Source organism: Ictalurus punctatus, chromosome 2 (assembly GCF_001660625.3).
Source record: "Ictalurus punctatus breed USDA103 chromosome 2, Coco_2.0, whole genome shotgun sequence".
Lineage (NCBI taxonomy): Eukaryota > Metazoa > Chordata > Actinopteri > Siluriformes > Ictaluridae > Ictalurus > Ictalurus punctatus.
Genome location: NC_030417.2, coordinates 24,456,216 through 24,469,854, shown reverse-complemented (window position 1 = coordinate 24,469,854; position 13,639 = coordinate 24,456,216). Strand labels below are relative to the sequence as shown.

Sequence of the window (13,639 nt, the reverse complement as noted above, 5' to 3'; positions counted from 1 at the left end):
AGCTTTTGATTGTGACAGCGGAGTCAGAGTCCTGAGGCGAGGAAACAAAATGACCACAGGTAAGTTAGCGTTCATCACTATTTAGTGTTATTGCTGCTGAAAGTGCCTGACCTAGTTTGTAATATTTAGGGAGCTCTCGAAAATGTATTAATTTGAATACAGTAACTCAGCGAGTGATAATTAACTATACCTATTGTGACGGCTTCAAAAGTCAATATCATGTACTGCTTCCTCAGTGTTGGCGTTATGCTACTAGTGTCATGTGTTTACGTTGGCTGGGAAATGTGGACTGAGTTTATTTTATAATTCGGTGGGTCTGCATCTTGTCGGTTAGCTAGCTGGATGCTGTCACCAATCACAGTAGGAATGAGTGAGGCTAACCTAGACGCTCACCTGAGTAGATAACATTACGTTAGCATACAGCACGTGGTAATGTTAGACATTCCCATTACCTTTTGGAAAGTTAACGATAATGTAGCATTACAGCTATTCACCATGATGTAATACAGAGAGTGGGTTAACATTAATTACATTTAGCAAGTATTTTGGACAAGACAAGCTGTAGTAATTAGCATTAGGAGGACGGATTAGAGCCGTGTTTCTTCACGTGTTTGTTGAATGTTAATGCTAGTTAACAGGTGCAGACAGTCAGTGGCTACTGGAACTTAGCTAGCTCAGTAGTGTCGAGGCCACAAGTTCTTCACAAGGATAATGTGACAAAAAGAGAGGCTGGGGTTTAGGTTGTAATGCTTTCCACTATTTCTGTGATGTTGGTTTATTTAATTAGATTTTGCAAAAAAAAATAAAAAATTGGTGGTGAGGTGCTAAAGGCTGGAAAATAAATATTCGCAAGTTAGCGAGATTTTCCTGGTGAGGCTACAGCACCATTTTGTTCATTTCGTTCAAAATTAAACAATTTGGGATTCTGTAAAGTAATTTCTCAGTTGAAGCCCAAAGGCATTTCTCCATATTTTGTAGCTAACAACTACCCAACACTATTTTTGCTCTTTACAGCTCTTTAAGTGGAAGGCAATGGGACTCTTGTCTTCCCAGATGGCAGGGAAATTTGTAAGAAGATACATCAACTCCAATTCTTATATATGTCAAATGTTTTAATGGTTTTAATAAATTTCATGCAATTGTTTGTTTATTTTTTGAACATTTTAGTAGAATTTTACATACAAACAAATTGCATTTTAGGATAATTGTAGGGGGGAAAAGTATAAACAACACATCTGTGTTATTTTTGTGTTATTTTTTAACACATCTTTGTGTGGAAATGTACGAACACAGCATGCATTAAATGTACTAACACACTTACTGTGTTGAAAGCAATACAAAATGTGTTGTCCTTAATTAGACACGCAGGTGTTAAAAAATGAACATGTGTTATTAACACATCGGTTTTAAGAGTGTGGTTAAAATACATTTATCTAAATCATTGTAATTTGTCAGTAATTGGCATCTTAACAGCATAATGAATAGTTATTGGATAACACTTGACATAAAGGTTCCCTTTATTGATATTATTTACAGCATTAGTTAATATTATACAATGGTTAGTTCACTCATTTGAATGATTAGTTTGAAGTAGCGAAAGTGTGCTAATATTAATTTAACAGCACTTGAAAATTTCACTGTTAAGTTCTTGTCCGATACTAGTCAGAACCAAAATTTGGACCCTGCCCTGGCTGATTTCCTCTTGTCCTAACTTGGGAAGAAGTTCACACAAACACAGTTCAGTGCAAAGCTTCTTAGTTTAATGCTCACAAAGCATAGCATTTTATATATATATATATATATATATATATATATATATATATATATATATATATATATATATATATATAAAGAATGATATATGTCAATTGGAACAGGTCACAGTTAAAATCAAAACATCTACTGCAGGAACTAAGGTATAATAGGTAGAAGGAGGAGGGTGGGGGCGATTAGGAATGCTATATCAGTTCTTGTACATCGTGCCGCAGACTAGAGACCTTCAGAATTGAGACACAGCTCATACTATAAAACTTATCAGTATCACTCCTCTTATGTGTATTCGCTACATAAAATTTAAAATTTAACAATAATTTGTTACATTGAAACTGTTACTACACTTATTACGGGCTGTCAGTCAGTCTGTGCTGGCAACATGCAACACTCTGTTCAGCTGTGGCTTCTTTGGGAATTATGTTCATTGATGGAGCAGTAATAAACAAAAATTTTGCCCATATTGTGTCTGACATGTCAGCTAATCAGTACATATTTCTTGTTTATAGAACTGTTGTATAAAAGCAATATCACGTTTGCAATCATGCTGTTGTACTGAATATGAGCACAGCTGTGAAAGAGCTGCAGACCGAGTGCCACAGGTAATTTCAAAAGAACTTTTGCTTCTGCACTATTGCTTAATTGTAGCAGGTATCCATATTTACAGTGAATTTAAAACTTTGCACACCCCTGTTAAAATTACAGGTTTTTGTGATGTAAAAAATTAAACCAAGATTTGAATGTGATATTAATCAGAAACACTTCACTTATCACAGGTGTACAATAAATACTTTTGAATACAAGTTTGATTGGTTAATTTTGAGCAGTCATATGTGCCATTATAAAAGGGTGTGCACACTTATGCAATCAGGTTAATGTAAGTTGAAGACATCCACCTGTTCCTTGACAAACCCTTCCCAGATCTGGGATACCACCTCTGGGTACAGACACCACTCCTCTAAACATGTGCCACACCATTGTACAGCCCTAGGAGTTTGGTAGTCTGCTTTTCAGTGTTTTATTAATATCAGTTCGCATTTTTTTATATGAACTACAATTATTTGATAAGGTTGAAAACTTGGCTCACCTAAATTTGACTTCAAGTTAGCAATTAAGTATATTTAACCAAGTTTTCCACCTGATTTTTGCCTTAAATAGCGTTATTATACAAGTAGATTACACTGCTCACTTCCATTTTCTTAGTAACAACCTCAGAGTAAATAAGTGTTACATGCCCCCCCTGTCTAGGACACGTGCATGCCTCTCTTGCCCCAGCACTCCACAAAAATCAGATTTGTGTAACACTTAAGAGTACCATTCATTTGTTAATTTCCAATACAAACAGAGTAGCTTCAAAAGAGTCTTCAGGAGGAGACCAGGCCAAAATACCAAACATAAGTTCTGACTTTGAGGGAAGTACTTTCTAAACTTTCAAATAAATAAAACAGAATGAACAACAAAATTCTTACCTTACTCCCTCTCTAACCAAATATAGGAGAAAACATGGGCATTAACAAAAATGGCCTCCACCTCCCTCCTGCTTCCTACTGTTATTTAATAATTACATTATAAACAGTTTCCTAAATCTCTTCCTAGGAGTGTAAGTGAGAACAAAAAACAGAGTAGCAACAAATTACCAAGTCTACTTTAGTAAACAATATGTTGTACACTAACAAGAAGGGGGTGGGTAGAACGTACGAGCACACGCGCACACACACACTAGCATATGGGACAAGCAACACTGATCTCAGCAGTCTAGAGACAAAAAAGCCTCCCCAAACTGAGTTTCCTCTTCCGCGGTATCCATCAGCTCTCCCTCCAGCAGTTGATGGTAACTAGAGTCAGCTGGTCTCCATTAAGCTGTGCACTGAGGAGAGAGAGTGAAAGCAGGAGAGAGCAAAACACAAAAAGACTGCATATAAATAGTAAAAGAAAATAAAAATAATTACACCTTGGGACGCAAGTCTAAATCTCAATTAATTTTTTTCCTTCTTACTTTTCCTGCTTTTCTCAGAACTTACAGGGCTCTTTTTGTCCTCAGCGCTTCCTTGGAGCTTGATAGTCTTCTCACTTTCCTTTGATTTGTTCACTACAACATTTGCATAAATTAGGGCATCGGTGCATGTTTCATGCAAATTGGTTGTATATGAGGGTAAATTGGGGTGTGTCATATGTGTATGCTATGTAAATCAGAGACTGAGTCAACATTTGAGATCTTTGAAGTCATACAATAGTTTCATGACTTCGATGCATATTCATTAATGCATCATTCCATGTTATCAAACCTAATCTTGCTTCTCATATGAATAAGGGCCTTTGTGTGCAAAAAAAGCTGAACTTTATTTCAAATAAGGAAGAAGCTCAAAATAATTGTTTTTTTTCCCATACTGTTAGGAGTGGTACGATTTTAACATCCAAGATTTCAACAAAGTGCTTCTAAACATAATGTGTGTTTGTTTGTGTGTTTGTGTGTGTGTGTGTAGATTTCAGCCGATGGGACTAGTGGAACGGATTCAGGCCATTGCTCAGAATGTGTCTGAAATGGCTGTGCGTATGGAGCAGATCCTGCAGAAGAGTAAAAATGCTGCCACAGGTGCCTATACTAATTCACTCACCATTGTAAAACCTAATACACCTTAATTTACCGTTATAATTTAGATTAGCAAAATAATTCCTAATACATAAGGAAAGGTTTACCAATACTGAATGTCCCTGTACGCCAGGCTCTTACGTACTTCAGTCTGATATTACTGCTGTCCTCGTTTGTTTTAAACTAATTTCTGTAGCTGTGGGTTTCAATAAATATAGTTCTTTTGAAATGACTGGATCAGTCATTGCCGTTTCTTGTTTTTGTAATCAACTGAACCACAGCATTTTGTTTCTCCAGCAGATTTCAATGTTGTAGCCTTCTGCTGATCAAACTCCATGTATTTATTTGTTATCTCTATGTATTCATTGTTTTGAGTTTACTTTTTTTTTGCACTCTGCTGGAATATTTTCCCCATTGTTACCACTGTCAGGATCATTCCTGTAATCAGACAGAACGATGCATAATCCCTTTGTGTGTGATCATGCTTGCTGGAGCTTGGCAGCCTGTTGAATAAAGAACAGCAGTGCTTCTTTAATTAGGCTAACTGAGACCCAGTTCCCAGACAGCACAGAGGATTTTTATTAATCAAGGCAAGGGGATGTTGCTAATTTTCTGTTTCTCCCACTGCCTCAGGACACAGTGGGATAAACCTTGGTCATCAGATATGCATTTATCTGTGTCCACTGGCATGCCAATGTATAATGATGCAACCAGAAGGATATAAATGTGACATTTTCAAACCCAAAAGAAGGGAACCAAGGAGGCATATAAGGATAATATTTAACCTTCCCCTGCCTCATTAAAGCTGCCAAGGTTTTGATCCCTTTTAACAACCATTTTCGTATTGTTCTCTTAGGGAGAAGTAATGCCAAACTGAATGTCTGTCTGTGTCATCTGCAGGGAGAGATGGAATGGCAGGGCAGTGCGAAATCCCAAAAGATCCTGGCTACCCAGACTGTGCAAGTAAAGTTGATGTATGTTGATATTACCATGACTCATTAGAGATCTCTCACTGCGCTGCAGTACATTTCTTCTATCCTCTATTTTATTGAGTTATGGACTGGCAATGTCAAACCAGAACGTTGACCAAATACCATATTTTCTGTCTCTGCTAGGAATGTAATGCAATGGCTGTGTTTGCATCTGTAACTGTTTACTGCTCCAAATATTTGTCTTTTAGATTCATATTTAAACCAGCAAATGGTCTGGAAGGTTTATTAATTTAATTTAATTTAATAGTTATTTTTTTGAACCCTACTGCTCCAAAAACACTGGAAAATGGGCTGCTAGAAAAATAAGTAATTTTTCATTTAGAAATTATAATAAAAAATAGCAATTTGTAGAACATAACTTCAATTCAGTTTTATTTGTATAGCTGTTGGATTTCCATGTATCCCAGGAATCTCAGATTATGCCTGTTAGATCTTCCGTCATGCCTTCCAGCCTGTTCTACAATTACTTATATTAACTTTTAGTTCTGTGCTGCTATGAGCTAGAAAGTGTGATTTGCCTCAGAGCGTTTCAGATCGATCTGGGGAGCCTAAGTGAACACACATGGACACATGCATGCTCAAATAGACATCCGAGTTTATTCATGCAAACCAAGAGTATTTATACACGTTGATAACAAGCAGTGCGTGGACGCTTTCTACTGGTCCAGGGGTCAGACAGATTTAAACAAAACACAAAGCACATAGTCATAATACAAAATAAGTCCTGTGTCATGTTGACACGGAAATACATAATTATATAATCAAGGATAGCAGTTGATCAGCTTATTTAAAGGGGTAATTAAATGAATGCAAGGTAATCAAATGAATACATTTATCATAGGTATTTGATAGCAGTTCATAATATAAGAGAGTACATGATATAAGAGAATTTCCTTTCAATAGCACTTTTTACAATGGACGTTGTCTCAAAGCAGCTTTACAGAAACATATAAACATGGTATACAGACTAAAAAATGAAAAAAGAATAGTGCACATCCTATTCATGTCTGTATTTGTATTCTTTTAGAACACATTATCTCTTCAATCTGAATAATGTTACTTGCAGCAAAGTAGATATGATCAACACTACTGTCTGTGGAGTTTCTTCCCACCTCCCAAAAACATTGTTGGTGGACTGGCTAAGATAAAATACCCCAAGGCATGAATGAGTGTGAATATATGTGCGCCCTATAATGGACTTGAGTTCCATTCAGGGTATATTCTAGCCTCATACCCAGAGTTCTCTGAACCCACTGTGACACTGACCAGGATAAAGAGATTACTGAAAGTGAGTGTGACAATGCAAATGTATAAAGCAATAAATGAAAACTTATAGGCATTGATTACAGTTGGACAGCTCTGTAACCGTCTATAGACTCCCTACATATACAAAATCTGTACTGTAGTTTCCTTCAGATTTACACTCTCTTCATCTTTGTCTGCCTCATTCAGAACTCCCACTATGAATTTCATACTAATGCAAACAATAATGAAGGGAAACATGCGGGTTTAATTAATTCATGTGCATATTTTTGGTTTGAATAATGCAAAATTTCATCTACTTTAATCTACAATTAATAAACTGACAATAGTAAGCCATGTATTGCAAAATACTTTTTGTCAGACTTGCACCTTTTTACATCTTGTTCAGCCTTGTTTCAGTTTCCTTTACTTCATGTCAATGATGTTAATTGTCTTTGGATATCTTTGAATTGTCATTCAGAAACAAGAGCATGTTCTTCTGCTTCCTTGTAAACCATGTAAAACTGTTTGTAACTCTCCCACTCGGTTATGCTAGTGGATGAGGGCCAGGTGGACATCAGACCCCTGCTACGCCTTCTATGGAGTTGATGGCTCCGACTGCTCCTTCCTCATCTACCTGAGTGAGGTGGAGTGGTTCTGCCCCCTGCTTGCCTGGAGGAATCAGAGCATGCAGCCCACCATCAGCACTCCACCAAAGACACAAGTGAGAGAATTAGCAGAGCTTGTACCAGTGTTCTCCAGGAATCTGCTAGGAGGTGGTTCAAGAATGATTTTTATGTCTTCCAATTTTATTGGAGTATGTTCAACTAATTGTCTTCTTTTTTCAGACAGAATTAAATAGTGGGGACAGATAGATTTTATTCAGCTCAGACATATTCTTTAAGATGTCCCTGCACAACAATATAAGAACACTAACTACTTCAGCTTCTGCTATTAGTTATATAATACAGAGAACTTATTTATTGTAATTGCTGAATTACATGCACGTATGTACAGTATATTAGGCAGACTAGAAGTTAAATCCCATATTTATAGGTTTAATGAATATTGATTGGACAACAGAATATTATAATGGATGAAGGGATGGGAGTGGGGATGGCTGGTTGAAAAGAAAGCTTGGGAGAGAAAAAGAGGAAAGGCCATAAAAAGTATGTTGAACATTTACTACATTTTCAACTGTATTTAAAGAGAGAAGATCATTAAAAAAAGATTACAGTAAAGTACAGCTCTATTCTTTTTGGGGCATATTCAGAGTCTACAGTTTAGGTCCAAAAGTTACACCAGTATTTATGCAGTGAAATCTGCATGTATTATGCAAATCGCCTGTGTGTAGTTCACACTTCAAGGTTTCCACATTTGTCTTTAGTAGAAGCATTCATAACAGGGTTTTTGAATAACATCTAGACTACTGCCTTTAACACAAGCACTTGCCTTTAAGCCCGGAAAAATAGGAGATATTAAATGCAGAATGAATAAGGAAATCGCATTTTGTTCCACCTTTGCTGTCAAATGTAATGTAAAAGCAAGGGGCAATTAAAAAAATAAAAAGAGGTACTTGAGGTAAATGAGATTGAAATAAGCATTTAACAGAAGTCTTATATATTGTCAATATATTGCTGCATTAATAGTCCTAGTAGTAATTGTTATGTTTATCAGAGGAATTTGGTATAATTTAACAGTACGGCTTCCGCCCTCTTCATTTTAACCGTGCAATCATTTACTAAGCTTGTGGCTCATGCTAAGTGTTCATAATTATATCATATTTAATAATTGGTCCTTGAAATAAGCATGTCTCTGATTAAGATGCTGTTTTAAGATGCTCTGATGTCCTCCATGTGAGGGGACTTTTTTTTAATGCACTTTAAAGGCACATTAATATTAATTTATTAGTAGTGTCAAATGTATGTGTTTAATATTAATATCTCAAATGGCATTCCGTAGTTTTACATAGTGTATTTAAACCTCAGTGTTGCTGGACTTAATGCTGCTTCTCGCTCAAGTTGATATTGCACATGAAAAATGCAATTTAGAGTCGCTCTGTTTTAGGCAAGTTGTCTCTCACAACTTCTCAATACTTCTTAAGTGTGGAGTTATGTTTGAGGTTTGAATATTGATGTGTGCAATTTCGGCATTAAATCCTCACTATGTGCACTTAACCCAACCTTGAATACAGCCCTTTATGTATTGTGGTTATATATAGTGGTTCAGAAAATTATTAATTTTATGCTGCGCTGCACAACAGGGTGTCTCGGGAATAAGTGTGTGAGTTAAGCATTTTGTACAGCCTCTGTTGTTTACAATAGAGTAAAACTAGGCCAGTTAGAGTAGACCGCTTCAACAGTTCTGCAGCTGTGGTGATTCACTGGCTCGTGCATGCTCATACACCTGACTCTCTGACACTCGGCGGTAATTAAAGTGTGCCTCGCATAGAGTCATATAACATAGCAGATACAGTGCCCTCCGGAATTATTGTTACCCTTCATATAAATGAGCAAAAATTGTATAAAACAAACATTACATACAATAATTCAAAGTTACTAGTCAAACAATAGGAAGGATTGTTAATCCTTGTTCTAACAAAAATCATTCAAATTTTTCTTGTCGAATTATTGACATGCTTATGAAATATTTCAAATAAATTCAACTAATTTGTCATTCTTGAAAAATAATATAATATATATTATTTTTCTTTTTTGTGCATTGTGTTTCTATGCATTTGTTATATTTTTCTTTGTGTCCTGTTCCTCTTGTTATTATTGAGTAGCATAGATACATTTATAGTGTCCAGATCTCACTGTACAGCACTCTGGTCAAATTCCACTGTATTTAATGTACTTAATAAACAAATCTAACTGTCTATCTCTTTAGGCAATAGTTCGTGCTGACATGGGCCCCCTTCTGGAGCAGGTTGGATCAGGGAAAGAGTCTCTGAGCTTCATGAGGAGGCGGATACGCAGGTTGGCTGTGCAGTGGGCCGTAGCTGCTCGCCGGCTGGACGAGCATCTGCGCAGCCAACAGCGGCAGCAGAAGAGGGTGAGCTTATGTATTCTCACACTGTGTATGCCAGGGGCACTCTACAACTTCAGATGACAGCATGGGTCATTATGGGAGTCCAAGCTGAGCATTGTCTGCAAAGAATTGCATCTATCATATGAGCAAATTCCGGAATGTTTATTTGAAAGTTTGTCTAAAATTCAAAATATTTTATGTACATGAGGTTTCATGTATGATTTCATGAACATGATTTAATTGCTGTTAATTTACGAGAAGTGATCAATTCATGTAGTACCAGTTACATTATGAAATCTCATGAGGATGTTGGCATTGATGGGAATTAAAGCTATAGTATTAAATTTAGATGCTTCTAACTTGTGCAGTAGATTAGTGCAGCAGTAATGTGGCTGTTGCAGAATTCCAGGGACCTGGGTTTTATTCTCAGCTTGTGTGTGAGTTCAGTGTTCGATTTTATTCAGGGCTTTGAAAATACATGATCAAATCATGTTGGATGTATGAAACCAAATTATGTTAATGTTACTCAATTCAATTGTGAGGTGTCCATTTTCTGTACCGCTTATCCTTACTTGGTTTTGGGGAACCTGGAACCTGTCCCAGGAGGCATGGGGCAGAAAGTGGGGGACACCCTGGATGGGTTGCCAATCCATCGCAGGGCACAATCACACACACATTCACACACTACGGACACTTTTGCCCCACTTATCATCATCATTATATGGAACTGATATACACATTTGAATAATTAAATTCAAATTCAAATTAAGTAAATTCAGTGAGCTTTTTTTCGGGGTAATTCTAACAGCTCAATTTGATTGGTTTTAATCATATTTGTTTTCCCATCTGCAAAAATTCAGGCGTTTGACAAGGGAGACACATTTTCTTCTTTTTCTCAGCCTTTGTTTCACAATATTTCTTTTTAGATTTAATTCTGATAATTTGCTATAAAACAACATCTTGGCTGCTGCAGAGTATTTTTAAACTAGCCCAATGTGGTAACCCTGTCATTAACTGTCCTGTTTGCTGCTCCTCCCCAAAGTAGGGGGCAGCATGATTCCTGTCTCAGTGGGTCTCTATTAGCACTTTGTGCAATAATAACTCTATGGAGCTCTATGGGACAGTGCATGTGTTTGTTTCCCTTTGATTATGTGACATCCAGAAAGCAAATCATTGTCTTATAAATCTAATTATGATTTAATTTGTCTCTCTCTCTCTCTCTCTCTCTCTCTCTCTCTCTCTCTCTCTCACACACACACACACACACACACACACACACACACACACACACACATAAATAGACAGGATGGCATGTACTGAAATGATTTTTACTAGTGTTCATGACATAAAATAGAATTTACATAGAGTTACTGAAAGGGAAAGTATTTTTTTAAATATAAAAATAGAATATAAGGATATAAAGATGGGTGACAGCAACAGTCTGACTATAGTTGGTATAAAGTGCAGATATGTGCAGTTGTTTTGTGCAATGTAATGCTGTGCAACATTAAGCTGATGTAGTTGTACTGAAATTGCCAACTTATGTAATAAATATCTATTACATACAGGGAAAAGATGGATGAATAGTCCTAAAGGAATGTTGGCAGTGTGGGTGTTGGTGTTGTCCTGGTTCAGGGCCTGAATGGCCTGTGGGAAGAAACTCCTCCTCTTTCTTTCTGTGTTGGCCTTCAGCGAGTGGATGTGTGTCCCTGACCGCAACAGAGAGAAGAGTCCATTATATACAGTGCCTTCCACTTTGTAAATAGCAAAGAAGGCTGTGAAAAATTGTCTTTATTGTTTAATCTTTTGTTAAAAAAAATTCACAAAAATACTCTGTTATCATGGATATCAAACAATTGCAAACACAGCACAGGTTTATGAAAAAATATATATCTTTGTTAAATATATGTCTGCCACTATTATTGGCACCCCATGAATCCATATGAGAAAAATATATTTGAAGTATATTCCGATTGATATTTTTTAATTTTTTTGTACAGTCCTGGGTGACTAAGAACAGGAAATTGTTCAACCATGACTTCTTGTTTCACAGGGGTATAAATATGAGGTAACACATAGACCAAATTCCCTTAGTCATTCATAACAATCGGTAAGACCAAGGAATATAGTTATGATGTGTGGCAAAAGGTTGTTGAGTTTCACAAAATGGGAAGTGGCTATAAGAAAATAGCACAAGCATTGAAAATGCCCATTTCTATCATCTGGGCAATAATTAAGAAGTTCCAGTCAACTGGAAATGTAATGAACCAACCTGGAATTGGGCGCGTGTCTATATTGTCTTAATGCCCCATGAAGAGGATGGTTCGAGTGGCCAAAAAATCTCCAAGGATTACAGCTGCAGAATTGCACAAGTTAGTTGCATCTTGGGGTCAGAAGGTCTCCAAAACTACAATCTGAATTCAGCTACATCACCACAAGTTGTTTGAAAGGGTGTAAAAACTCACTTCGTAGAGGCAGAGGTTACAAACAAGAACCGGGCTCTAATAGCATGTAGGGGGAAAAAACACACCAAAAACCACCAATAACTTTCACCACATTTGTTGTGTATTATACAAAAAGGCCTCCAAATATATACAAATAACCCACACTCACAGTCTCTCTTACAAAAGAAATATATACAATGGATTAAAGTCTTTTCGGATCATCCTCACCCGTTTAGGTGAGCGGATCCTACCTTCTGCTGGAACAAGGTATCCTGCTGAATGAATCCACCCTGAGCAGTCATGAAAATCGCGAGGAAACAAGGAACCAGTATTGATGTCCTTAAGGAATGTGACAGTAATCCACAGCGTATAGAAATCCTATAGTTGAGCGTGCTATAGAGGTGAACGTGCTTCTTCTGTGGTCTCTCTCCCTGTTTAAGTTTACCTCGGTAAACAGTATGCGCCGTTACATGATGACGGCACTGAGTCCACATAGAGTTTTGGGATAACGTGAGCACGGAACCAAACACAGTGTGGATGATGGCAACTAGACAGCACTAATAGCTAAAGTGCTATTAATTAAAATAATTAAACACACATACATATATGTATATATAAACATGGAAATTATGTGGCAGAGCTACAAGGTTTTCAAAAAAAAAGCCTCTACTCTCATCCAAGCATCTTCAGTTTGCCAGACACTACTGGAACTTCGAATTGGATCGGGTTCTATGGTAGAAACAGATAGAGCTTTTTGGCAATAAACACCAGAGGTGGTTTTGGCGCACACTGAGGTAGCCATATGGAAAAGTACCTCATACCCACGGTTAAATATGGTGGTACCTCTTTACTGTTTTGGGGCTATTTTTCTGCCAGAGGACCTGGACATTTTGTTAGGATACATGGCATCATGGACTCTATCAAATATCAACAGATATTAAATGAAAATTATCTTGGCAAAGGGAGGTGGTACAAAGTATTGACTAAAAGGGTGCCAATAATTGTGGCACACACACACACATATTTGTGTGTTTGTTTGCTTATTTATTTGTTTCTTTGTTTGATTGATAAACCTGTGCTGAATGAAACCAGACCTGAATGATTATAATGGTGCATCATAATACAACTTAAAGGCTAGTATTACATTTTTGGAGGAAATTTAAAGAAAGTGAAACATTTTTCTATGTAGTAACAAGGATACAAATGGGATTGGAAAAAAGTGAAAAGTTTATCATTGGGAGATAATAGTTTAATAGTGTGTAATATGCATTAGGAGTACTTCTGTCATTTTATTATATGTTAATAGAATAAAAATATTTTTTATGAAATGTTAACTACTCTTCTTCTTCTTCTAAACTGAGTTGCTCATATTGAAATTCTCCTGCTAACTACACATGAAATTGATCAAACTCTTTATCTTAGTAAATCAAGGCCATACCTCACACCATAACAGGTGCAATATTAGGAAAAACCAAGCAGTATAATTATATCAAGCAGAGGCGACTACAGTGAGTGTGGTGAGAAAAAGTACTTCAGCGTATAAAGGATATTGATAAATAACCATAGCATTT

The 13,639-nt window shown here is 36.7% G+C and overlaps 1 protein-coding gene across 1 annotated transcript in view; it reads left to right on the top strand.

Annotated features, from left to right (window-relative positions):
• LOC108274344 (alpha-1,6-mannosylglycoprotein 6-beta-N-acetylglucosaminyltransferase B) overlaps window positions 1-13,639 on the top strand; it is a 104,546-nt gene that overhangs the window by 36,558 nt on the left and 54,349 nt on the right. The window contains exons 4-7 of the mRNA XM_053674242.1: window positions 4,254-4,363; window positions 5,261-5,334; window positions 7,151-7,318; window positions 9,484-9,648. Coding sequence (XP_053530217.1) covers window positions 4,254-4,363; window positions 5,261-5,334; window positions 7,151-7,318; window positions 9,484-9,648 — 517 coding nt within the window. The remainder of the gene's footprint in view (window positions 1-4,253; window positions 4,364-5,260; window positions 5,335-7,150; window positions 7,319-9,483; window positions 9,649-13,639) is intronic.